This window comes from Urocitellus parryii, chromosome X (assembly GCF_045843805.1).
Source record: "Urocitellus parryii isolate mUroPar1 chromosome X, mUroPar1.hap1, whole genome shotgun sequence".
Taxonomy (NCBI): Eukaryota; Metazoa; Chordata; class Mammalia; order Rodentia; family Sciuridae; genus Urocitellus; species Urocitellus parryii.
Window position 1 is genome coordinate 58,749,401 of NC_135547.1, and position 27,038 is coordinate 58,776,438.

At 40.5% G+C, this 27,038-nt stretch overlaps 1 protein-coding gene and 1 pseudogene across 1 annotated transcript; both read left to right on the forward strand.

Annotated features, from left to right (window-relative positions):
- Nucleotides 1–10,621: 10,621 nt before the first annotated feature.
- LOC113197948 (growth arrest-specific protein 7 pseudogene) lies at nt 10,622–11,529 on the forward strand (annotated as a pseudogene).
- Nucleotides 11,530–16,794: 5,265 nt separating this feature from the next.
- Nucleotides 16,795–26,771, forward strand: Arl13a (ARF like GTPase 13A). The gene is made up of 7 exons (XM_026410509.1): nt 16,795–16,853; nt 17,224–17,294; nt 23,539–23,788; nt 24,610–24,715; nt 25,425–25,612; nt 26,245–26,371; nt 26,459–26,771. The coding sequence occupies exons 1-7, from the start codon at nt 16,795–16,797 to the stop codon at nt 26,750–26,752; spliced, it is 1,095 nt and encodes a 364-aa protein (XP_026266294.1). The 3' UTR covers nt 26,753–26,771.
- Nucleotides 26,772–27,038: the final 267 nt, after the last annotated feature.

A 27,038-nucleotide genomic window follows, 5' to 3' on the forward strand; every position in this document is an offset into this window, starting at 1 on the left:
ACTGGATGTCCTATAATCATACAAAATTCAACACAACTAAAACTGAAATTCATCTTCCTCTACTACCAATAACTTTCCCATTACGATCTGTGTTAGCCTGTGAATATGCCAATCTCTCAGCCTGCAACATCCTTACATTTTCTCTCAGCATATTTAAGTCCTACTTATCCCTTATGTCCAACTAAAATACTTCTCCATCTTCCATGAGATCTTCCCCAACAAGTACTGTAGCCCACACTGATTTCCCTAGTCTATGAAAAAACATTGCTAATAATTTAGTCACTACTATTTTTTTTAGTTGTAGAAGGACATAATATCTTTATTTTATTTATGTATTTGTATGTGGTACTGAGGATGGAACCCAGAGCCTCATACATGCCAGGCAAGTGCTCCACCACTGAGCCACAACACCAGCCCTTTAATCACTACTACTGGCTACTATTTTTTTTAACATTTATTTTTAGATGGACACAATAACTTTATTTTATTTTTATGTGGTGCTAAGGATGGAACCCAATGTCTCACGCATGCTAGGCAAGTGCTCTTCCCCTGAGCCACAACCCTAGCCCCTGACTACTATTTTTAACTGGTTTGTGTATACATACCATCACATCGACATGATACTACACTTTACTTAAAGTCAAGAACTATGTCTTAACTTTTTCTCCTTGATGAGAGCAAGAATCTTGAGAGGTATTGCATATAAGTATAAAATAAATACCCAAAGAATGAAGATAGGAAAAGAATAGCAGGGGTCCAAATACCCAATCTCATTTTTCCATGAGAACTTTTCTCAGAAAAAAATCCTAGTGCTCTGAGAGCCTGCCTGGCCTCATGTGGAAATACACAGGCTCAAAGGACAGCTCTACCTCCAATCTGTCTGTTTGGCATTTTAAAAACACTCTTCTAAATAAACCTTGAGTTAAATAGAGAATCAAAACAGAAATTACAAACATTTGAACTTATCAACAGGGAAACCAACACCCATCAAAATCCATGAGGGCTGAGGGTATAGCTCAGTTGGTAGAGTACTTGCCTAGCATAATGAGGCACTGGGGTCCATCCACAGTCCAGCAGAAAAAAAGTTAAAAACCCATGACATATATAGCTAACATGGTACTCATAAGGAAGTTACAGCATTAAATTCACTTACTTATTCCAATATATACAAATATATTTTAACTGACAATGCATTAATTATTTTGACTGACAATAAATGAAATAAACAGTCAACTCAAGAATATGATAAATAACAAAAAGCACACCCAAAGAAAATACAATGAAGGAATTAAAGGTTTTTTTAAAAAATCAATGACCATCAGATTGGGGATGCAGGTCAGTGATAGAACATGTACTTAAGCTTATGCAAGACCCTGAATTCAATCCCAAACACCTCCCGAAAAAAAAAATCAATGACCCATTTCTCACTAGTCCTCACTCTTATAATAATAGTTTTGTGGGGCTGGGATTGTGGTTTAGTGGTAGAGCGCTCATCTCAGCACCACATAAAAATAAACAAAATTAAGATATTGTGTCCAACTACTTCTAAAAAATAAATATTAAAAAATAATAGTTTTATAAAACTTTGATGTAATAACAATCAATTATAAAAAGATACTGAAAGGCAGAAAGGACAGGGTGGACTGCCTAGGGACTAGAGGACCTAAAGAACACTATGGTGGTAAATTGCCTGGGATTTCTTTTTGTTTCTCATATATTCCAGATGGGTTGAAGAATAAGCTCATTACTTTAAACTTCTAATAGGTACACATCCCCAAAAAGAGTTCCAAGAAAACTCTGTACCCATTAGTTAAATGACTAGGAAAATGGTGGCTAGAACAGAAAACCTTTTGAAAATACTTGCTATGCTTTGGATCTAGAATGTCCTCCAAAGGCTCATGTGTTGAAGTGGAGCTTTGGGGAAGTAAACAGATAATGAGAATTCTGATATCATCAATGGACTAATCCATGGATGGGTTCATAGCTGAATGGACTATTGGGAGGTGATGGAAATTATAGGAGGAGGGGCTCACTAGGAGGGAGTAAGTCACTGGAGGCATGCCCTGGAAAGGTATATCTTGTCCCCACCACTTTTATCCCTCTATTCCTCTGCTGCCTTGCTGCCATGAGGTAAGCAGCTTTGCTCTTCTCTTCTGCCATGATGTTCTGTCTTGCATCAGGCCCAAACCAATGCAGTCAGCCAACCAAGGATTAAAACCTCTGAAACCAAGAGCCAAAATAAGCCATTCCTTCTTGAAGCTGTTTTTCTTGGGCATTTTGTCCCAGTGATGAAAAGCCAATTAACACAATACCCACCCTACTCTAGTCAAATATTACAGGAAAATCTGTCCATTGTTTTCAGTGTCAGCTGTACCAGAGATACCAATTTCTGGCCTCACATGGCTGTAGTCAGGCAAGGTTAGTAGGTCCTTGACCTTCCCTATAAAGGTGTTGTCAACAGGAGGCTGGATGGTTCAGTGGTAGAGCACTTGCCTAGCATGTGGGAGGCACTGGGTTTGATCCTCAGCACCACATATAAATAAATAAATAAATAAATAAATAAATAAATAAATAAGATAAAGATCGATGAACAACTAATAAAAATATATTTTTAAAAAAGGTGGTGTCAGCAGAATCAATGGAATTGAACTTCTACCCACTTTCCCCAGTAGCAAAGTAGAACAAGACCATGGTAGGTAGTGCTAGTTGGCATTCTACTTTCCCCACTAGGGTAGTGTCAGTGGTACCATGCCCACCTGATAATCCACACTCCATTCCCCATTCTTTTACCTGTCATTTGGATAGGGCCCATCAAGGGGCTAACATTCTACCTCTCCCACCTCCAGTGCCTACAAGGTGGAAAAAGACAGATTATGTACCACACTACTTCTCCCAACTCCTATATCAATGGGCTGGGGTTGTAGCTCAGTGGTAGAGTGCTTGCCTAGCATGTGTGACGCTCTGGGTTTGATCCTCAGCACTGTATAGAAATAATAAATAAATAAAATATAGGTAATATGTCCATCTACAACTAAAAATTTACCCCCCCAAAAAAAACTTTTAAAAAAAAGGCCTAAGAGGGAGCACAATTTCCAACTTCAGCCAGAAGCAACAAGCTGATGCAAGTAGTACTACATTTTTGGCAGGAAGGTGTCAGTAGGTAGAGTGGGGAGAGAAACTTTCACTCCCATTCATTGAAACAACACAGTGAGGTAGTATTTCACTTTTGCCAGGGTCAGCAGAGTCCAATAGAGAGCTGTATATTTACCCCAACACAAACCCACACAGCACAACACACTTAAACAGGATGACTACATGCGAAAAAGGAAGAAATAAAATATACTCTCACAACATAATACCCAAATATCCAAAATACAATAGAAAAATCACTCATTATTACCAAGAACCACAAAAATCTCAACTTGAATGAAAATAACAACAATAAATCATGGGCTGGGGTTGTGGCTCAGCAGTAGAACACTCACCTAGCATGTGAGAGGCCCTGGGTTCGATCCTCAGCACCACATAGAAATAAACAAAATAAAGGTATTGTGTCCAATTAAAACTAAAAAACATATATATTAAAAAAATACACTCAAAGTCTATATGGATAAATCAAAATAGAACTTAAAAAAAAAAGAGGTCCTGTAATCCCAGTGGCTTGGGAGGCTGAGGCAGGAGGATGGTGAGTTCAAAGCCAGCCTCAGCAAAAGTGAGGTTAACCAACTCAGTGAGACCCTGTCTCTAAATAAAATACAAAATAGGGCTGGGGATGTGCCTCAGTGGTTAAAGGCCTCTGGGTTCAATCCGTGGTACTAAAAAAGAAAAGAACAAATTGATAGTTAAAATATGACCAAAACATGCTATTTACAAGAAATCTTCAAATATAATGGCACAGGCAGGATGGAAATAAAAGGATATGAAAAGATATACCATGCATACAAAAATCAAAAGATAAGATAGACTTTAGAATAAAGAAAATTACCAGGGCATGATATGGTGGTGCATGTAATCCACCTATCAGCAGGCTTAAAACTACAAACCACATGATCATATCAAATGATGAAGAAAAAGCATCTGACTAAATTCCTTGAAAAACAAGTAGAAATGGTCATAACCAACTTTGTTATAACAAAGGTTATAATAGTCAAGTGAACAAAACAAAAAGGGGAAGCTTCAAAATGGTAGAAGAACTTTGTGGTGTTCTATTCATCTTTGCCCTACTTCTTTCTTCATTCATGAATGGTCTTGAAGATGGTGGGTTGCATTCCTAATGTGGGACCATACAACTTGGTCAAAGAGAGCACAGAACAGATTTTGTTGATAAATTATTATGTAGTGTTGAGAGCCACAGCCGAAGGGGCCCCAGCAAACTTCCAGCTGCCAGCTGATGATTGGCTCACAGCAGCCCCAGCAAACTTCTAGCTGCCAACTGATTGGCTCCTCTGCGGTGATGCTCATTGGGCTGTTTCCCCACCCCTTCAGACCACTGAGCTACTCATTGGGGGACTTTTTTTGGCTCTGCCCACTCCACCCAGCCAATCGGCCTCAAGAGCAGGAGGAGTGGGGGAGGAGGAGAGGCTTGTGGGAAGCCGTTGGTGGCAGTTGGGCTCTGAGGGTTTTCCTGAAGAGCTGTGTGGTGCGGTGTGTGTATTCTAAAACTAAAGTTCGTTTTCTTTTGACAAGTGGCTCCTGAATTGTGCCCAGCCAGACTGCGGCAATGTAGGTCTATTCTAATCTGTCTGGGGCTAGCTGAAGAATGTATCCAAGGTACCATTCAGGGCAGAAAAGTGAGGATAATTGCTTGAAAATATTGTAAGGCAAAACAACAAGAAACATAAAACCACCACAGCTGCAGCTGCCTGGAGCAAAGATGACTGGAGAATCATACAACATTCTGCCTGAAATCTAGGAGAAAAAGCTGGGGAAAAAATTAAGGAAATTAAGGCCTTTGTAAGTGCTTGTGTATACTTGGGAATGTAGCCACACACATACATACGGTAGAATGTGTGCTCAGAGAAGATATGAGAAGACCCTAAACATTTGCCTTTGACTGATCTTTAGATCCAATGCAGGCAGGAAGTGAAGGCCAAGACAAAGTTGTAAACAGTTTGCATAAAGGTTGAAGAAGTCCTCTATAACAGACCCAAGGAGAGGTGAGGTTTTTTTTCTGGGGGGGGGGGTACTGGGAATTGAATTCAGGGGCACTCAGCCACTGAGTCACATCCCTAGCCCTATTTTGTATTTTATTTAGAGACAGGGTCTCACTAAGTTGCTTAGCACATGGCTTTGACTGAGGCGGGCTTTGAACTGGCGATCTTCCTGTCTCAGCCTCCTGAGCCACTGGGATTACACAGGCATGTGCCACTGCGCCCGGCAAGGTGGGTTTTTGTTGTTGTTTATTTTAGTTCTTTGAGCTTAAGGAAGTTTCTGTCAAAACATGACAAGATAAGCTAAAAGAAAAGAAACCTCAGTGATAACACACAACAAGGAATACAACTTTTACAAAAATAATTTGGAGAAGTCACTAAATAAACAGATGACTACAGCTCTCAAAAAAACCCCAAAACCCTGAGGGAATGGGAGAGTCTGATTTTCAGAATTATTACAATAAAACATTTAAATATGCAGGTTTCAACAACAACAACAAAATCACCAGGCATGCAAAGAAACAAGAATGCAAGATCCATTCACAGGAAGAAAGAAAAAAAAAAAAAAACTAAAAAGTGACAGAAACCAACCCTAAAGAAGCCCAGACATTGGACTTAATAAACAAAGATTTTAAATCAATTGTCCCAAATATTCTCAAAGGAATCAAATAAAAATTCTAGTGCTAAAAAGTAAAAATAATTGAAAATTTAAAATTCACTAGAGGATTTCAACAGCAGATTTGAACAAGCAAAAGAAATAATCAGGGGACTTGGTTATGGCTCAGCAGTAGAGTGCTTGCCTAGCATGTGTGAAGCCCTGGGTTTGAGCCTCAGCACCACATAAAAATAAATAAGTAAAATAAAGGTATTGTGTCCAACTACAACTAAAAAATTAATATTTAAAAAAAGAATCTGTTAACCTGAACATATATGGAGATTAAAATTATAAACTTTAAATATTCATACATAGGCACACAATAAAAATAAAATTTGGAAAATGCCATTCCCTAGTATTTCCCCTTTCCCTCCCCTCCCCCTGGTCCTCATACTCTATTAATCTCCCTTATAATTTTATGAGATCCCACCCACCCTTCTTTTTTTCCTCTCTAGCTTCCACATGAGAGAACATACATATCCCTTGACTTTCTGAGTTTGGTTTATTTGCTTAACATAATAGTCTCAAGTTCCATCCATTTATCTGAAAATGATATGATATAAATTCCTTCCTTATGACTGAATAAAACTTCATTGCTGGCCAGGTGTGTGGTGGCACACACCTGTAATTCCAGAGGCTTGAGAGGCTGAGGCAGGAGGATCACAAGTTCAAAGCTAGCCTCAACGAAAGCAAGGCGTTAAGCAAGTCAATGAGACCCTGTCTCTAAATAAAATACAAAATAGTGCTGGTGGGTTGGCTCAGTGGTTGAGTGCCTCTGAGTTCAATCCCTGGTATACCCCCCCCAAAAAAAAAACTCCATTGTCTATATGTACCATATTTTCTTTATTCATTCATTTATTGATGAACACCTAGGCTGGTTCCACAGTTTGGTTGCTGTGAATTGTGCTGCTATAAAACATGAGTATACCTGTAACCCTATGATATGATGACTTCAATTCTTTAGGATGAATACTGAGGAATGGTATAGATGGGTCATATGGTGGTTCCATGCTTAGTATTTTGAGGAACCTCAATACTGGAATTGGTATATTTAAAGTGTTGAAAGAAAGAAGTCAACCAAGAATTATGTATCCAAAAAAAAAAAACCCTCAAAAATGGGGCAAATAAGGCATTCCCAGATTTAAAAAAAAAAAAAAAAAAAAAAAAAGCTAAAGGAATTCACTACCAGTGGACCTGCCTTATAAAAAAATGCAAAACAGCATCCTTCAAGTCAAAACAGATACTAGACAGCAACTTGAAACCATATGAAGAAATAAATCTCTCTAGTAAAGGAAACTACATAAAAATTAAAAGCAGTATTATTGGGCCGAGGTTGTGGCTCAGTGGTAGAGCACTTGCTTAGCACATGTAAGGCAATGGGTTCAATCCTCAGCACCACATAAAAATAGATAAATAAAATAAAGGTATTGTGCCCATCTACAACTTAAACAAATATTTTTTTTTAAAGAGAGAGTGAGAGAGTGAGAGAGGAGAGAGAGAGAGAGAGAGAGAGTTTTTAATATTTATTTTTTAGTTCTCGGCAGACACAACATCTTTGTTGGTATGTGGTGCTGAGGATCGAACCCGGGCCGCACGCACGCCAGGCGAGCGCGCTACCGCTTGAGCCACATCCCCAGCCCAAACAAATATTTTTAAAAAGTATTACTGCATTTCTGGTTTACAATTTCATTTGTATTTCCTATATGATTTAGAAGACAAATGCATAAAATAATCCTAAATCTATATTATAGAGCATATGATGTACAAAAAGATATAAGTCATGATAACAACAAGGTGGGAGTACAGCTGTAAAGTAACAATTTTTATATGCAATTGAAATTAAGTTGATATGAATTTGAAATAGTGTCATAAATTCAGGCTATTAATTATAGTCTCTGGGTAACTACTAAAAAAAACCTTAAAAAAGAAGAAAATCTATAATGTCTAAGAATAGATCCTTAGGTGATAAAAATAAGGAAACACAAAGAAGTGATTTTACCAAAAAAGTCAAGATAATGGCTACTGGGAACTGGGTGTGGGGGTAGGAAGGATAATAGAATGAATCAGACATTATTACCCTATGTGCATATATGATTACATGACTAGTATAATTCTACATCACATACAACCAGAAGAATGTGAAGTTATACTCTGTTCATGTATGTTGTGTCAAAATGCATTCTATTGTTAGGTATAACTAATTAGAACAAACTAAAAAATAATAATAAAAAAAGATAATGGCTACTTTGCAGGGAAGGAGAGAGCTGCGATTTGAATGAGACACAAAAAGGGTCTTATAGGATGGCTGACAACATTCTCCTTCTTGACCTAGGTGGTGGTTATAAGGGTGTTCATTTTAAAATAACTCTTTAAGCTTAGCTATGTTTTGTGTAGTTTTCTCTAATCATGCTTTATTTTATACTAAAAACTAGTCAAAAATAAATATAAGGGCTGGAATTGTGGCTCAGTGGTAGAGTGCTCACCTGGTACATGGGAGGTCCTGGGTTCAATCCTCAGCACTGCATTAAAAAAAATAAATTAAACAAAGGTATTATGTCCAACTACAACTAAAAAATTAATATTAAAAAATTAAAAATAAATAAATATAACAGAACTAGAAAAGAACATAACAGGAATAGAAGGGGAAAGAGAAATAAGATGGGTCAGAGAAGTCTTCTTTGAGGAAGAGTCATATAAGTTGAGCACTGAAAAATGAAAAGGAGCCACTAAAGTGAAGGATGGCAGGGGAAATCTAAGGCAAAGAACAAGGAGAATAGAAGGAATAGGATATAAGGATGCCTCAAGGAAAGAATATGTAGTTGTTCACATCGTACAAGCTGAGTTGAGGCTGGAATTCAAAGGGCATGGGGAGAGACAGGAACAAAGAGGAGGAGCTGGCAAGGTGGAAAGGTACAAATCAGCCAGGAATTTTCAGAGTACGAAGAGAACTTTGGAATTTATTGAAAAATCTAGGAAAGGTTTAAAGGTTTTCTTTCTTTATTTTTCCCCTTCTCCAGCACTGGGGATTGAACCCAAGAGCACTCTTATGTAGCTCTGAGCTAAATCCCCAGCCATTTTTGTTTTAATTATTTTGTAGCTGTAGATGAACAGATGCCTTTTGTTTATTTTTATGCTGTGCTAAGGATCGAACCCAGTGCCTCACATTGCTAGGCAAGCATTCTGCCACTGAGCCAGAGCCCCAACCCTGTCTCTGTCCCCGTCCCCAGCCATTTTTTTTTTCATTTTGAAGAAAAGTCACACTAAGTTGCCAAGGCTGGCTTCAAACTTGCAATCCCCCTGCCTCAGTCTACAGAGGCACTGGGATTACCAGCATGTGCCACCACACCTGGCACAAGTGAGGTTTCTAAACTTAGAGTGCTATGTTCTGTGTTGGCTCATTTAAATACTCTGCCACTTATTCGATGGGACACTATATGGGAAGGGGCACAAAAGGAAGTGCAGGCTACCATAGAAGTACAAGGAAGAGGTGATGGGAGCTTGCAGGTGGGTAGGAGCCATGGATGGTTTCTAATTTCTATTTTTATATTTCACAACAATCAAAATGCACAATTGTTCACAACACTGGAACAAAATAAATAATAATCTTCCTTACCCCCTCTTTGCTTTCCTACCTCTACCACTCAAAATAATGAATATAACATCCTGATTTTGTGAAATCATACTTCTCTATCCTCATATAAACATAAACATGTATGTATGTTTATAGATGGAAAGGGTTAATTATGTATTTGTGAAGAAATAATTGTTTCATAATAATGAAATAGAAAATAAACTGTCAGTCAGTCGTGGTAGCACACACCTGTAATCCCAGCAGTTCAGGAGGCTGAGGCAGGAAGACTACAAGTTTGAGGCCAGCTCAGCAACTTAACAAGGCCCTAAGCAAGTTAAGGAGACCCAGTCTCCAAGTACAATTCAAATTTTTTTTTTAGTTATAGATGGACACAATATCTTTATTTTGTTTGTTTTTATGTGGTGCTAAGGATCAAACCCAGTGCCTCACACATGTAAGGCAAGCACTTTGCCACTGAGCTACAACCCCAGCCCCTCTAAATACAATTTTTAAAAAGAGCTGGGGTTGTGGCTCAATGGTAGAGTGCTTACCTTGCACATGTGAGGCACCGGAATCAATACTCAGCACCACATAAAAATAAATAAACAAAATAAAAATATTGTGTCCATGTATAACTAAAAAAATATATTTTTAAAAAAGGGCTGGGGTTGACTCTCTCCCGGAGTTCATCCATCGTCCTTGGTCGGTGAGCCTCCTGGGTCCTGCAGTGTGGCAGAGCCTGCAGAAACCGGATCCTGGATCTGTGAGTTTCTGGAAACATTCAGGGACACTTCAAATCTACAGAGTAGAAACTATCCTGCTTCAGAACACACGGCTAGATGGGAAGACACACAAACAAAATGAAAAAAACAAGGGAATAAAGTGCTCCAAACAAACCAAGCTGCTCCCATAAGAGAATCCATCAAAGAAATATCAGAGAAGGAGTTGAGGATGTATTTAGTAAAACTGTTCTACAACTTAAATAATTATATAAGAGAGCAGGCACAGGAGTTTTGCAGTAAAATAACAGAATCGATCCAGGAGATGAAAGATCACTTCTGTAAAGATCTATTAGAGGTCCTGAAAAGAAATAAAGAAGAAATCATTGAAGGGAAGGAATCACTAAACCAACTTAAAAGTTCAATGGAAAGTATTACCCACAGACAAGACCATTTGGAAGATAGAACCTCAGGCAATGAAGACAAAATATATAATCTTGAAAATAAAGTTGACCCCACAGAGAAGATGATAAATTGTGTGACATTCCCTCACCCAGACACCATGCCTGAACAGCAACTGTAAAGCCAACCGAGTGGAGCTACTGTGACTACTTCTGGGCTGATAAGAAGGATCCCCAAGGCAATGGCACGGTGGCTGGGTTCAAACTGCTGCTCCAAAAGCAACTGAAAGGCAAACAAATGCAGAAAGAAATGTCTGAATTCGTCCGAGAGAGGATAAAGATTGAAGAAGAATATGCAAAGAACTTGGCTAAGCTCTCTCAGAACTCCTTGGCTGCACAAGAAGAAGGCTCCTTGGGAGAAGCCTGGGCCCAGGTGAAGAAGAGTCCGGCAGATGAAGCAGAGGTTCATCTCAAGTTCTCCGCCAAGCTTCACAGCGAGGTAGAGAAGCCCCTAATGAACTTTCATGAGAACTTCAAGAAAGACATGAAAAAGTGTGACCACCATATCGCTGACCTCCACAAGCAGCTCGCCAGCCACTATGCGTCGGTGGAGAAGGCCTGGAAAGCCCTCACAGAGTGGCAGAGAGACCTGGAGATGAAGACCCAGCAGCTGGAGATGAAGCTGAGCAACAAGACAGAGGAGGACATCAAGTAGGCATGGAGAAAGTCCACACAGGCTGGTGATGACCTCATGCGCTGTGTGGACCTCTACAACCAGGCCCAGTCCAAGTGGTTTGAAGAGATGGTGACCACCACTTTGGAGCTGGAGAGGCTGGAGGTAGAGAGGGTGGAGATGATCCGGCAACATCTGTGTCAGTACACACAGCTGCGGCATGAGACAGACATGTTCAACCAAAGCACAGTCGAGCCTGTAGACCAACTGCTTTGAAAAGTGGACCCGGCCAAAGACAGAGAGCTGTGGGTCAGAGAGCACAAAACGGGCAACATTCGCCCCGTGGACATGGAGATCTAGACACGCCTGTGCGGCCCCGGGGGTCCTGCCCCAGGAGAGGGGCTGGGGGTCCCGTGGAGAGGGGGTGGTGGCTCCCGCTGGGTGAAGCTGCCCTCCCACCCACTCTCCTGTCCACTGAGGAGAGAGGAGAGACCTGGCAATTCCAGAAGGGTAATCTGGATGGCTCCGCTGGGGAATCCCAAATATTCCCAGGCCAAGAAGACAGACCTGCAACCCCGTCCTTGACTCCAAGACTGAAACCCCCCCAAACCCTGTGCCATGCTTGTTGCTCTGAGAACAAACTGAGGCTGGAACTTTGTGGTCCCTGCTGAGTTCCATAGGGGTGGCTGTCACATACTTGTGCCCTTGGATGCCCCAAAGCCCATCCTTCACCTGGTCCCTTTATCTCCCGGGGCTTTGGAAGATCAGGGAAGGGCTGTCTCTGCCTCCAAGCCAATGTCAGGATCAGAATCTTGGATAGAAGGCACCGTCAGCTCAGCCTGCACCTAGAATCCTTTACGGCCTTCTCTCTCTTTTTCTCATTGTGTTCTGGGAGCCCAAATCTGGCTTTTCTTGGCCACTTTTCATCCCTGTGGGTCTTGGGAAGGCCTGTTTTCTGTCTTCCCTGACCAACCCTGCCCAGGGAAGTCAGGATGGAACTATCTCATTCGGCAAATTAGCCCCAAGTCAGAGCATTGAATCACGGTTCCTATCAGACCAGGCATCATCTCTGAAGTCTCTGGAAATCCCCATCCCTCCATTCCTCAGCTGCTTTTTCAAGGCAGTCCCCACCCCCACCCTGCCACCCCTGCCCAGTCTCACTAGAGGGAGCTTTCCAAAGTTCTCTGCCAGGGAGACCTCCTCCAACTGTGTGCATGTCCAAAAGCTTTAAGAGATAGAGATGAGCCAGAAACCACATGGGGTCTGTCTCCCATGGTGTCCTATCCAACACTGGGCTACCCTGACCCCCGCTATCCCAGGCTGCCCACCAAGGGCTTAATAGGGCTAGGTCAGTCCCACATGGGAGACAGGTTAGGGCAAGTCTTTGTCAACTCCATCTGCTTATGCATGAGGGGGTTTGGACTGCTGTCCCTTGTATGAGCATTGCAGACTCTCTCCTTGCTGTCCAGGTGTGTCCTGCCACCTGGTCCTCCAGCTCCTCTGAACTTTCCAGAGTCCTGTGCCAAGCCCTTCCTTGGTGCCAGCACCTCTCTTCCCTCTGTCTATCTTCCCTGGAGAAGCCTGAGCCAAGCGTGACTCGGGAAGCTTTTCAGCACTACCCCTGGGTTCAGCCCGTCACTTCCTCTCTCAACTACAGCAAACACCATCTCCACCATCTTAGCCTAGAGAATCAGCCTGAGGGGGCTGGGAGAAAAAATTGACACAGTGAGCAAGGAACAGCTTCTAGCCAGAAACCCGTGCTCTGAGAGCCCATCTTTCTTCATCTTTCCCATTGATAGCTTTCGGCTTGACCCTTCCATCTCCCTTGGGGGCAGAATCTTTCCCTCCATTTTACAGTGCTAATAATGGATGTTAATCTTGAATCTTTCAGCATCTCTTCCATTGAATTAAAATGGCTTTCTCATAGTTTATTTTAGAAAGATGTTCAATATACTAAAGCAAACCAGAAAAAAAAAAGGGCTGGGGTTGTAGCCCAGTGGTTTAGCATCCCTGAGTTTAATCCCCAATATATATATATATATATATATATATATATATATATATATATATATATATATATAAATAAAAGAAATTAACTGTCAAAAATTCCTAGCAGAATTGGTCAACAAAAAACTAAATGGCCAGTAAATCAGAGACATATAGGTATTGTGAGAGGCAGTGCCACTAGGTTGGTGGTAATTATGAGGTAGTAATAAAGGAATCTGAAAAAAAGTTCAAAAGAAAAATAGCTTTATTTTCAAAGGGTCATGAAAGAACTCTAATGGGCAACTCAGGCTGGTTTGGAAGCGAAGTGTCATACCAGGGTCAAATCAGTAGAAGATCCCACAAACAATGCCCTAGGACAAAACTGGACCTATATAGAGAACTGCTGACACATATTTATCCTCCTCTAATATTTAACTGCTTCAAAAGTAGAATTTATTCCTGATGACATTTAACAGTAAACAATTATGGTTATTCTTACTAATTTTATCTCCACTAATTGTAAAGATAATCAATGAGGGGCTGGGGCTGTAGCTCAGTGGCAGAGCACTTGCCTTGCACCTGTGAGGCACTGGGTTCCATCCTCAGCACCACATAAAAATAAATAAAGATATTGTACTAACTACAACTAAAAGAAAAGCTAAAAAAAAGATAATCAATGATATTAACTACTACAATAAATATCCATCTGGTTAGGTCCAATTTTATCCTAAGCCTGCTATTCACTGATACTCATGCTATCCAATATAATGCTAGTCAGTAAGAAGTAAATGATCCTAGTTATTACTAACATTTTACCTTGTGTGAGGACAAATCAGTTTTGGACTGGTCTCAGTCACGACTCCTCATTCATCTTCCTCAATGTTAGCTTTTCCTTCAAAAGTCTAAATAGCATATGAGAATCCTTTGTACTATATTTTTAATTTTTCTGTAAGCATTCTAAAAAGTAAAGTTTTTTAAGTTCACTAAAAATGAATAAGTAATGATATAGTTTAGACAGAAGAGATAGAGAGGCCCAAATCATAGGCAGTTTCTCTGGTACCTCAGGGCTTCTCACTCACACAGCCTGTCAGACCTTTTACGTAGTACACAGACTCTGAAGCCCGACTGCCTAGGTTTTGATTTTGGCTTCACAATTTTCTAGCTGTTGGCAAGCTACTTAACCTTTTCTCTTAAATGTAAGAATGACAGACCAGGTGTGGTGGTACACACCTGTAACCCCAGCACTCCTATAACCCCTGCTGCTTGAGAGTCTAAAGCAAGAGGATCATTCAAGGCCAGCCCAGGCAATTTAGAGTGACCCTGTCTCAAAATTAAAAAAAAAAAGTTTTAAAAAAAGGCTGGGGATGTCACTTATTAGTAGCATGCCTGTCTAGCATGTGTGAGGCCCTAGTCTCAATCCCCAGTCCTGCCCCCCCCCAAAAAAAAAAGAATGTCAGTCCCAACTTTTTTTGTGGTCATAAGGATTAAATGACATAATACGCATAAAGTACTGAAATGAATGATGTCACACAGTAACTTCCACATAAGTATTTGTAAATGAATAAAGTTATTATTAATTATCTATAGTCACACAAGTTAAGAAGATATGAGCATGGTTGCTAAGAACCAGGTAGTGGTTGCCATAGATATACCAGAACCTCGACAGCCATTATTAGGACATTGCCTACCCTTTAGAAGTGGACAAGTGGGCTGTTACTCTGTCAAGAAGGCTAGAAAGCTCAATGAACCTTTTCATTACTCTACATACCTTATGTTTCTCATCCAAAAAGGAGCAACTACTCATTACAGAAGTAATTAACCACCTCAAGGTAAGCAAATTATAATGTCAATCCCCTTTTACAGATGAGAAATCTGAAAACAGTAGTTTCAATGTAGGTGATACACAGGAGAGGCACTAGAAATAAAAGATAGGATCAGTTATCACTAGTTCAATTGTTTTCCCACTTGGTTATACTACTTACTCTCTGTTCTAAAGGAAGAACTTCTGTGATGCCTATTTGATTCTTCTTAGTGGCACTGACAAATACACAAAGCCAGGGTTCAAGCTCGGAAGCTCTGCCAATGATCAGAATAGACATGAAGCTGTCACTGGGCCTTGCTTATCTCAAGGGGAAATAGCTATCATGGAACCCAGACAATTAGACTCTGGTGTTTCAAGCTTCAGGTCTTATCAGCTTCATCAGCAAAACTGGAATAAGGCCGGTTTTGATCACTAGCCGTATATAAGGTTTCCCTTTTGTATGGCATAAGCCAGAGCCATACTCCAGGAGTGTTTATGGAAGCTGAATGATTTCCTACAGAGAGAGCTGTGCTCTAAGAAATGCTATGAAATGTGACTATTTGGGAATGGCAATTCTCCAAAAGAGGATGACTGGATGACTCTGCAAAACCCTGCCAAGTTATCCATTAATAAGCTGGCACACAAACGCTCATCAGATAGCAAAAGCCCATCTAAGTATCAACTGAAGTATTTTCCTAAGCCAACCAGGCCTTCCTCCAATTCTGAACTCCAATATAATTAACTACTAGGGAAATGCAAACCAAAACTACAAGGAGCCAGATGCAGTGGTACATACCTGTAAACCCAGTTATTGGGAGGTGAGGGAGTATGGAAGCAGAAGGATTCCAAATTCGAGGCCAGCCTGGGCAACTTATTGAGACCCTGTCTCAAAATTAAATAAAAATATAATTCAGGAGGCTGAGACAGGAGGGTCACAAATACAAGGCCAGCCTCAACAACTTAGTGAGACCCCTATCTCAAAATAAAAAAATAAAATAAAAATGGAGAGTTTTTACTGAGAACAGATTTCCCAACAGGTCCTTCTTTAAATCTAACCTGATTTCTCTCCAAGATATAGTCCTACTCCCTTCCCAAGGTAGAATAAATATATTACTATCAAATAGGGACAAACTAGTTGAAGGGATAGACCACACCACCTGTGTCTATGTGGGTTGCTTTAATAACAAGCCACTAGCTGGGCATGGTGGCACATGCCTGTAGTTTAATTCCCAGCAGCTCAGGAGGCTGAGGCAGGAGAATCGCTAGTTCAAAGCCAGCCTCAGCAAACGTGAGGCACTGCCAGGGTTGTGGCTCAGTGGTACAGTGCATGCCTGGCATGGGTGAGGTGCTGGGTTTGATCCTCAGCACACATAAAAATAAATAAACAAAGGAATTATTTCCAACTATAAATAAATAAATAAATAGATAGATAGATAGATAGATAAATAAACAAATAAATAAATAAATAAATGGAGGCCCTAAGCAACTCAGTGAGACCCTGTCTCTAAATAAAATACAAAATAGGGCTGGGAAGGTGGCTCAGTGGTCAAATGCCCGAGTTTAATCCCTGGTGCTGTCTCCCACCCAAAAAAAGCCACTTCATTTTGTTGGAAGATATAAAGCAGCACAAAAGTTGTCACTGGAGTTGAGGATAACCTGTTTCTCTATGACATTTATAGACAAAGTTGGACAGAATAAAGTAATGAAATTATAACAGTCCCAGGATTTCTGTTTACCAGCACCTGTGTAGTTGTAAGTTGATTTAGGTTCAAGTGTTAATAATGGGCCTGAATTCTCATATACTTTCTTCTCTTAATATTCAAGAACCAAGGTGAATCATGTTCCGGCTACTGACCTCTTGCTGGTCCCGGCTAAAACCAACTGAAGAGAAACGAAGGTAATGTTACAATTATTTTTCTAAACCCATTCTACCACCTCCTCCCATGTATTTGCCCACAATCCCTCAAGGGACAAATCATTGTGATATATTTGGGAAATGACTGAGTAGTAGCTGCATGATGGGGAACAGAGCTGAGGGAGGAAGGCTGTTCTACAAGGTAAGTTAATTAAGAAAGACGAGCATCCTTGGAGGCTTTGGGGAGGGGCTCACATAGCACCTTCTACCACTTTAGCTGGGCTTTTTATGTTACATGCATTGGGACTACTACATATCCTCAAACACTAAGGAAGACTAGAATTCTAGTATCTTTCGCTGAACAATTAACAGTGTTTTATGGGTTTGGCTAATTTCTCTTTTCTATTTCCAGGAATGCGACTGTCATTATCATTGGCTTGGAAAACTCAGGCAAAACTGTTCTTGTGGAGGCCTTTCAAAGATGTGAGAAACTAAGGGCATTAGATACTGGTGTAGGTCTTCCAGAGTCCAGTGAAATAGTCATTCCATCCTAGTCTTATTTTCTAGACCTTAATTTCCCTCTTTTGAAGGATAAACACCTCCCAAAACACACACACACACACCCTTCAGTGTTACCAGCCTGTTTTTTAATTTTTTATTTGTTTTAATTAGTTATACATGACAGTAGAATGCACTTATATACTTTGATATATCATACATAGATGGGATATAAGTTCTCATTTTTCTGAGTATACATATTATAGAATCACATCGGTCATACAGTCATATATACATAAAGTAATAATGTCTGTTTCATTCTACTATCTTTCTTATCCCCACATACCCTTCCTTCCCCTCCTTTCACTTCCCTCTACCTAATCAAGATAACACTATTCTTTTTTTTTGCATTTCTTAATACACATATATACCACAATTTTTTATCTGTTTGTATATAATGTTGACACCCAATTAAAGTCTTCATACATGTACTTTGTATAATAATGTCCATCACATTCCACCATCCTTACTAATCCCCTGCCCCCTCCCTTTCACTCCCACCTCTCTTCCCTATCTAGAATTCACCTATTCCTCCCATACTCTCCCTCCCCATTCCACTATGAGTCAACCTCCTTATATCAGAGAAAACATTCGGCATTTGTTTTTTTTGGGATTGGCTGACTTCACTTAGCATTATCTTCTCCAACGCCATCCATTTACCTACAAATGCCATGATTTTTTTCTTTTTTAATGCTGAGTAAAATTCCATTGTGTATATATGCCACATATTTTTATCCATTCATCCACTGAAGGACATCTAGGTTGGCTCCACAGTTTAGCAATTGTGAATTGTGCTGCTATAAACATTGATGTGGCTGTGTCCCTGTATTATGCTGTTTTTAAGTCCTTTGGGTATAGTCTGAGGAGAGGGATAGCTGGCTCAAATGGTGGTTCCATACCCAGTTTTCCAAGGAATCTCCGTATTTCAGCCTGTTTTTATAATATCTGTCATGCATTCCCTTTGTAAGATGTCCTAATTGAAAGTCTTCTCATATTGTCAATATAAATGAATTCAAACTATGTAAAGCATTGCAGTCAATTATGAAGGAGAGCATGTTTGAAATGGTGTCTAGTTCCAGAACTCAATTAAAGTGGAATTTGGTCTAGATAAGAGACAAGTGTGGATGATAAAGAAGTTTAATAACATGAAACCCTTGGTGACAACTAATATAGAAAGTTGGAGCTTCAGAACTGTCAATTTGGAGATGTGCAAGTTTAATACCATATCTCTAGTTTAATACCTTGACATTTCAAGAAGCACTTACACAGAACTTCAGGAAGCTACTATACTAGTTGTGAAGACCCAGCTAACTGCTAGTCAATCACTTAAAGAGGCCAGTACTGTGTCTGGCTTAGGACATCCTCAATGTTCACTGAATAAATGAAGGGGTATGATGACATGGCTGAGTTTTATCTAAACTGGCAGCCCTAAGCTGACTCTTCTGCCACTGGCCAATTTGAAGCCCCTAAACTATAGCAGCAGCTTTCTGGCTGATCTTCCTATCTCCAGCCTCCCCACCCCCAGTTAACATGAGGAATTATACAAAACTCTGATCATGCTTTCCTGCACAAAACTGCTCAATGCCTCCCCGTTGTCTTCAAAACAAAACTTACATTCCTTAGCAGTACACAAAGCCTTTCATGGTTTGGTCCCCAACTCCTCCTTCAGCTTCATTTCCCATTCTCTCCACGTATGTCCTCTGATAAAATCAATACAGATGCTTTGCCATCCTCTGTCACCACAGCACTCTAAGTCACAGGACTGCATTTTCTGTACCTGCTGCCCACTACTTAGAATTTCATTCCCTCCGTTATCTATCTGCTTAATCAAACACCTCAAGTCACAGTGGAAGCTTGAACACAGGAAAGCCTCCTCTAATCCCCAGTTCCTCACTCCCACTTTATCCTAAGTATCCCTATAGCATGCATTTGTAACAACACCCTGTTCAACTCCAAGTCCATACCCTAGACTGTGATCCCCTTGAGGAGACATAATGGATCTCGTCTTCTCTATCTTTAGTGCCTTCACTAAAGTGAAGTATCTTCAGGAGGGTACTCAATACATATTTGTGGAATTAATGTGTTCCCCCATTCCACCATTCCCAAGACTACATTTACCATCTTATCTTTTTAAATATTTTTTTATTTGTTGATAGACCTTTACTTTAATGTGGTACTGAGAATCGAACCCAGTGCCTCACACATGCTGGGCAAGTGTGCTTTCACTGAGCCACAGCCCCAGTCCCCCATCTTATATCTTCTTCCCCTGCCCCAACAGCAGCTCCAAGCACCACATTTTAGCCAATGGTTCCCTGCCTCCCTGCTCAGTAAAGGCAGCAAACTTGATTCCTTGCTTCTTAATTCTGATAGGCAAACATTATAAGAAAATCAGCAGCAGCAGGAAAGTCAAGGAGCCAGGATAGACCACCATATTACTGATAAAACTGGGGTTAATTTTCTAGAGCTCCAACTCAGCTTCATGTCTAGATTCCCATTCAGTTTGGGTGGGACCTGGGAAATCTATTTTAAGAACTCTCCAGGTGTTACTGATGGTCAGCCAGCTTTTGGGAAATACTCATCTGAAATTAGCCCTATGTAATTTGTCTATGAGAATAGTGTCTGTTTTCTGCTATAATTCCTGAGAAAAATGCCTGAAGTCTATTATTGTTACTGCATAACTTGCCTTGTGCTCAGTGAATGACTTGGGACTAATTCACAAATGTATTGGTTTATAGTGGTGACTTCATTCTCAGAAGAGTTTTTAATGAGCACTGATATCACATTCTGAGGCATATCTCATGTTACTCTGTTCACACAGGACCATCAGAGTCAATGCAGTAGGTTATTCTGTACCCCAAATTGAGTAGGTCACCTCCCCTACTCCTGCAAATGTTTTTAGGATGATTGCCAAGAACAGACAATTGCCTAGAAGGAAATTCCAGTCTACAAGCAGTAATTTGTGTGAACATTTACAGACATCAGCTATAAAATATTGTGGTACACTTTTTTGGGGGGCGGGTACCTGGGATTGAACCCACGGGTGCTTAACCACTGAGCCACATCCCCAGTTCTTTTATATATTTTTATTTAGAGACAAGTCCTCGCTAAGTTGCTGAGGCTGGCTTTGAACTCATAATCCTCTGGCTTCAGCCTCCAGAGCCACTGGGATGACAAGTGTGTGCCACCTACCGACCCTGGCAAGATAGGATTATTGATGACACCATTCACTGTAACTGTTTTTTTCTGACATAGTCATATGGGGTAAGAAACTCGAGCATGAGCACAAAAAGGTGCCCTAAATAAGGACATATGGACCAGTGCCTCTCAAAACTGGCTATGTGTTTTAATTACCTAGAAGCATTATTAAAAACACACACACACACAAAAACCCATGATGTTTAAGCACCACCCCAGATCTATGAAATCAAACTATCAGAGAATGAAGCCTAGCTTCACAGGTTTCCACAGGGAGCCTGATGTGGTTGTGCATGCGTATAATCCCAGTGACTTGGGAGGCTAAGGCAGGAGGTTTGCAAGTTTGAGACCAGCCTTGCAACCACGTGAGACTCTGTCTCAAAATTAAAAAACAAGGGCTGGGGATGTGGCTCAGGCGGTAGCGCGCTCGCCTAGCATGCATGCGGCCCGGGTTCGATCCTCAGCACCACATGCAAGCGAGGACGTTGTGTCCGCCGAGAACTAAGAAAAGATAAATAAATGTTGAAATTCTCTCTCTCTCTCTGTCCCTCTCTCTCACTCTCTCTTTAAAAAAAAATTAAAAAACAAAAGTGTTGGGGATATAGTTCAGTAGTAAACCAAAAAGCTTCAGAGGTAATCATGAACAACGAATACTAAGAGCCTATGACCAGAATCACCTAGGAAGCCTTCAAACCTCTGACTAAGCACCTGCAGGCCCAGATACTTTGGTCTGGGGCAGGTTATGAAATCCGTAACTTAATAACTTTCTCCAGATGATACTGAGATACATCAGGCATGAGTTTCATGTCTCTCTAGAGCAGTGGTTTTTCTGCTCTTATGTGCAGAAGAATCACCTGGGGATTTTGTTAATTATAAGGAGTTTGTTACACATACAAATGATTGGATCCCAAACCTAGAGATTCTGAATCATTTGGCCCAGGTTAGGAGCTAACAATCATGCCCATGCAACTCTGAAGTAGACAATCCCCCAACCATGCTTTATGAAACACTGTCAGGAATGAGAGCCAGTACTTTTCCTTGGGGGTGTTTATGAATTAATAGAGGAAATAAGAGAAATGTAAATTGTAAGGGAACTTATGGCATCTAGGGTTCATCAACAATAGATTGTTACTGAAGGAATTAGCAAGATTTCAAGTAGAAGGAAAAAAATAGGAAAAACTTTTTTTAAAATTCTGACATGGAAAAAATAGCATAAAGCTCATCAAGGTACAGGAATCAAGATTTTAAAATTACCTTCCGAGTTTTTAACCTATTCACTTATTAAGTAGTCTAATACACACATACCAAATGTCATATCAAAGTTGTGACTGAAAATTGTTATCTGAGAGCTATAATGAAAAAGATCATTGACTTATAAAACAGGTTTTATAAAACCAGATTAAAATGTAATGATTATATATATATATAAACATATATACTCATAAAAGTGTGGAATCATACATTTCTAAAGATCTAAAAGCATATTACTAACTACTCAGCTTAATGACTCATTTTGGCAATCCCGTGGAGAATGTCACAGGTAGATCTGAGGCTATAAGAAGTTATTGATTCTGGTCTTAGTACTCCCAGGTGTGGGTGTCAGGAATCAATAAAAGCATTTTGCTACTAACATGAGCAGAGAGCTAGGCCAGAACTAACAGTTCAGCAGACTGAAATTCATATAAAGGCTGTTTGGGTTGTTTTTTGTTTTGGTACCGGGGATTGAACTCAGGGGCACTCAACCACTGAGCCACATCCCCATGCCTATTTTGTATTTTATTTAGAGACAGGATTTCACTGAGTTGCTTAGGGCCTCGCTAAATTGCTGTGCCTGGCTTTGAACTCAAGATCTTCTATCTCAGCCTCCCAAGCAGCTGGGATTGCAGGCGTGAGCCACCACACCTGGCTAGGGCTGTTGTTTTGAACTGAATTTCTATGAATGCTGAATGAAGTATGGAGTTCTGTATGAGATTTTATGATGTGGACATGGCTTTTAAAGAGGGAAATGTGCCCAAGTCTGTCATGGTTTCTTGGAAGAGATATGTGAGACAAGGCTTCATACCTTCATCCATAGAAACAGCCACCATAAACACTTAAGCGAATACATATGGTGTAACCCACGGTTTAACAGGTAATAGGCAAGCACAGAAATAGATGAAGGACCAGTCCAGACAATGTGTTGAGAGAGTTGAGAGGTGAGCAAACCAGAGAAGGCTCTTAAGTTGGGCCTAAAGAAAGGGGGGCAGAGAGAAGGGCCTCCTGTTGGTTCATTCATTCATCAAATTCTTTCAACAAATATTTAGTGAGTACCTGTGTGCCAGCCGTCATGCTGAGCATCATGAATCTAATAGCAAACAAAATTAAAAGGGCTCCCTTTCCTGTTGTAGTTTAGTTGATAAGTAAACCATAAAATTAATAATACTGTGATATATGTGATGAAAGGCACATTATCCATACTGGGGATGGTGGTGTAAAGCAAATTTTTCTATAACAAACAAGATCTAATTGATTTTTTTTTAAAAATAGGCATTATCCAAACATATAGTAGTAGAAGAGTATTCTAAGCTGCGGGAATAGCATCCTGTGAAGGCCAAGGAAAGAGACAGCATGGCATGTGTGTCAAGTGGGGAAAGTGTGAGCAAAGGAGCAGAGGGAGGAACAGACTGGATGGGAGCCAGAGACATTGTGACCATCAACCTTGTTAGAGTGCAGGAGACAGGCCTGGCAGGTTAGAAGCTAAAGATGTCTGCATTCTATCCTGGGAGCAAAGGGTTATTCACTGCAGGTTACTAAGCCAGGAAGGGGTGGCACAGGCAAAGTGATAGTTTGAAAAGATGCATCCACCAGAATGAGCAGGGTGACAGGATTTTTCAGTAACATTTTTCAGAGTAGGATCTAGTCAAAATTCAACAAATTGTTTGACCTAATATTTCCCTGATTTGTGGTTGCTTCTCCCCTCTGCCCCTGTGTCCAGTACTTCCCAGCAGGATAAACAATGATGTGAAATCAGAACTGACTACACTCCTGCTAGATGAGTATGAAGTGGCCATGTATGACCTAAATGGAGATCTGAAGGGCCAAGAAAAATGGCCAAACTACTATGCTCAAGCACAAGGGCTTGTTTTTGTCGTGGATTCCAGTGATGTAGAACGTATGCAGGAAGCAAAGAACATCTTAACACGTCTAATGTCTGACAAAAGAGTGGCAGGGAAACCCATCTTACTGTAAGATTCTGCTTTTATGCCCTATTTCTCTTTCCCAATTTTTACCTTAAGAGAAGTCTAGAGATAAAAGGCTGGGCAGTCCCTTTGTCACACCTTGCTAGATCTCATCTTCACTTAGGCTCAGTGAGGTGGAGTGGCCCAGTCCTCTGTTTTCAAGAGCCACATTCTACTACACACTGCCACATGGAATACATTATTGGTTTGTGCAAAGGTAATTCTGAAGATATTCATCAAAGAAAAATAGAAGTGATATCTGGATCACCCACCCCCAAACCTGGACTCTTCCTCAACTCTTTCCAACTTTGCTTCTCATATTTTCTGGTTTCATTCTCTGATCCTGAAACCTCATGGTACAAGAAAACAACCACTAAGAACTAGCTCCCCTATCAATTTGCTCAAGAGTTATATACCTGGCACTTATTTCAGGGTGATAATTTAGGTGACCAGTCAATCTTCACCCCTAACAACTCCTTTTTCATTCCTCATTAGCAAGCCCAACTAGAACATGAATAGAGTTTAAATGAAGATGTAAAAATGCTAAGTCCATTCATATCCCAGTTAGCAACTGTAGTTAAAAGTTTGATGGCATGAAGTAGGAGAAATGAGAAATGAGCCCTGTGGATTACTTTGGACTCAAATTATTTGTACCATTATTTCCTCCACTGAGAGCTGGCTAGAAAATTGTCTGTCTCATTAGATGTCTTTAAACCCAATTCCTGGATATGTAATAGTTATACAAGATTAGTTCTCCTCTTACTGTTTGCCTCTATTTTGGTTCACTCTTTCTCTCTTCTTTCCTCCCTCTATATGTTCTATTCTAGCCTGGCTAACAAACAAGACAAAAAGGATGCCCTCTTGCCTTGTGATATTATCGAATACCTACTTCTGGAAAGGCTAGTGAATGAGAATAAGTCCAAGTGCAGAGTGGTAAGTGTTAACCTCTTCCTTCACTCTTCCTCTATAACTTGTCTGATAAAGTCTAGGCCATTTCATAATCAGCCCCATATGTTGGATTTGGGGCAAAGCCACTCCCTAACAGGCAACATCTACAGTGATGATTTCTAATTTGATAGTGGTAACAAATATTGCATTTTACCTTCAAAACAGTTGAAAGTTTTAATATCCCCATTTTATAGATAAGAAAACTAAGGCTGCCAGGCGTGGTGGCACACACCTGTGTTCCCAGCGGCTCGGGAGGTTGAGACAGGAAGATCAAGAATTCACAGTTAACCTTGGCAACTTAGTGAGGCCCTAAGCAACTCAGTGAGACCCTGTCACTAAATAAAAATATAGAAAAAAGGCTGGGGATGTGGCTCAGTGGTTAAGTGCCCTGGGTTCAATCCCTAGTACCAAAAAACAAATTAAAAAAAATGCTAAGGCTTAAACAGAGATAAGAAGTGACTTGCTCCAAGTCACACATCCAAGATACCCCAACCACTTTGTTAAAGGACTTCAGCTTTTGTGCCTTCCATTTACTTTTTCAGATGTGAATACTGAGTGTCTCATAGGGAGTCTAGAGTCTCTCCAGACACAGCACAGCTTATATGTACCTCTGCTATTTAGATGAGTGATTGGTTTGTTGGCCCCAAGGGTCCCAGGCTCCAAGTCTCAGACCTTCTCTTCTTTTTTGTCACAGGAGCCATGTTCAGCCATCAAAAACCTCCAAAGGAGAAACCATCATCCCATAATTGAAGGGCTGCGCTGGCTACTAGCTGCCATTGGAGATAAATATGAAGAGCTGTATATTAGCCAACAACCACCCACTTTGAGCTTTCCAACCTCCAAGAGTACCAGAGGCTCTGGAGAAAGATGCTCATCAGATAGGTAATGAACTGCCTCCATTAGATTTATTCCACTAGATTTACTGATAGAAGCAGGAGTCAATCTTCAACCTGAGCAAGTAGTTCTGAGAGATAGGTTATGGGAAGTACTGAGCAAGTCTCTCAAGATCACATGGGCCAAGTGGGGCTAGGGCAGTGCCCACCAAGACTCCAAGAAGTCGGGTACATACCACCCTTGGCACAACTTCAGTAGTCAATCCAGAGGGAAAAGTTGCATAAAGGTAAAGTCCATATATCCCCATTACAGCTTTTCCAAAACAGGGCTTGTTCTGTTCTCTGGCTTGCCATGTGGAGGAGAAAAGGAACATTAGCATCAGTTAAGGAGTCTAGTGGTATTATTCAATGAATGTATGTCATGGAGCTATTCCACATTTCTGCTTTCAGTTATCTGATCCTCCTAATGAGGAGTAAGAAGACAGCACAGAGATATTGAAAAGAGAAAACAAAAATAAAACAGGTGGTGATCAAGATTTTCAGGAATAAAAGGCCTAAATGTCCTCTTGCTCTGTTGTCACTTTCATTGTCCAAAGGCATATGGGAGAAATGGGGTAATAGCTACATTAGATGTTTGTGTGTCTGTTTCTACTACTGCTTTGTTCTTTCAAATTTCCTCAGCTTCTCTACCAGAATAGTAATGTCCAAAGAAAAAAGACAGAATTTCGAGAAAAGACAGCATTTTGAGAAAAGACAGCATTTTGGACAACGCTCCATGGAAGCTAGGCCTCTAAAACCAATTCTACAGGTAAATGGCTCTTTGTTACTACCCAGGGACAATTCTTGAATTCTTTGAGCACCAACTGACTTTTCCCCCCATGTTCTTGCTGTACAGAAAGATGGCCTAAGATTAAGGCCTAAAAAGAATATATCAGTGACATTTGCTTTAGATGAACCCATGGAGGAAGGTGAATGTTCTGGGGGAAATGGAGCACAGAACATTACTGAGCCTCACTACAACCGAAGCAATAACTTACAGACTCCAGCTCCATATGTTGGTGATGATCTTTTTGAAGGTAATATTGAACCAGTGACTAAAGAAAAGGGCTTCCCTTTCCCTCACAATTTCAACAATATTACTCCTATTTTGAGGCTGAAATCCTTTTCTCACACCATGGTTGATGACTAGACTAAGTATAGGGAGAATGTTTAGGGATCACCACCTAAAAGCCCAGTATGATACCCTAGCATTGTTTGATATATGATCTTTGGATGGCCATAGGGATATCTTAAAGGTTGACTCTCAGTGGTGGAAATATAATTGGTAAAATCTTTATGGAGGATAGTTTGACCATTTCCCATCTTCCCTCAATATATATATCAAGGAGTTTTAAAAATGTGGAAGCCTAGCCTGGTGCCATGGCGCACACCTATAACCCCAGGAGTTCTGGAAGCTAAGGCAGGAGGATCTCGAG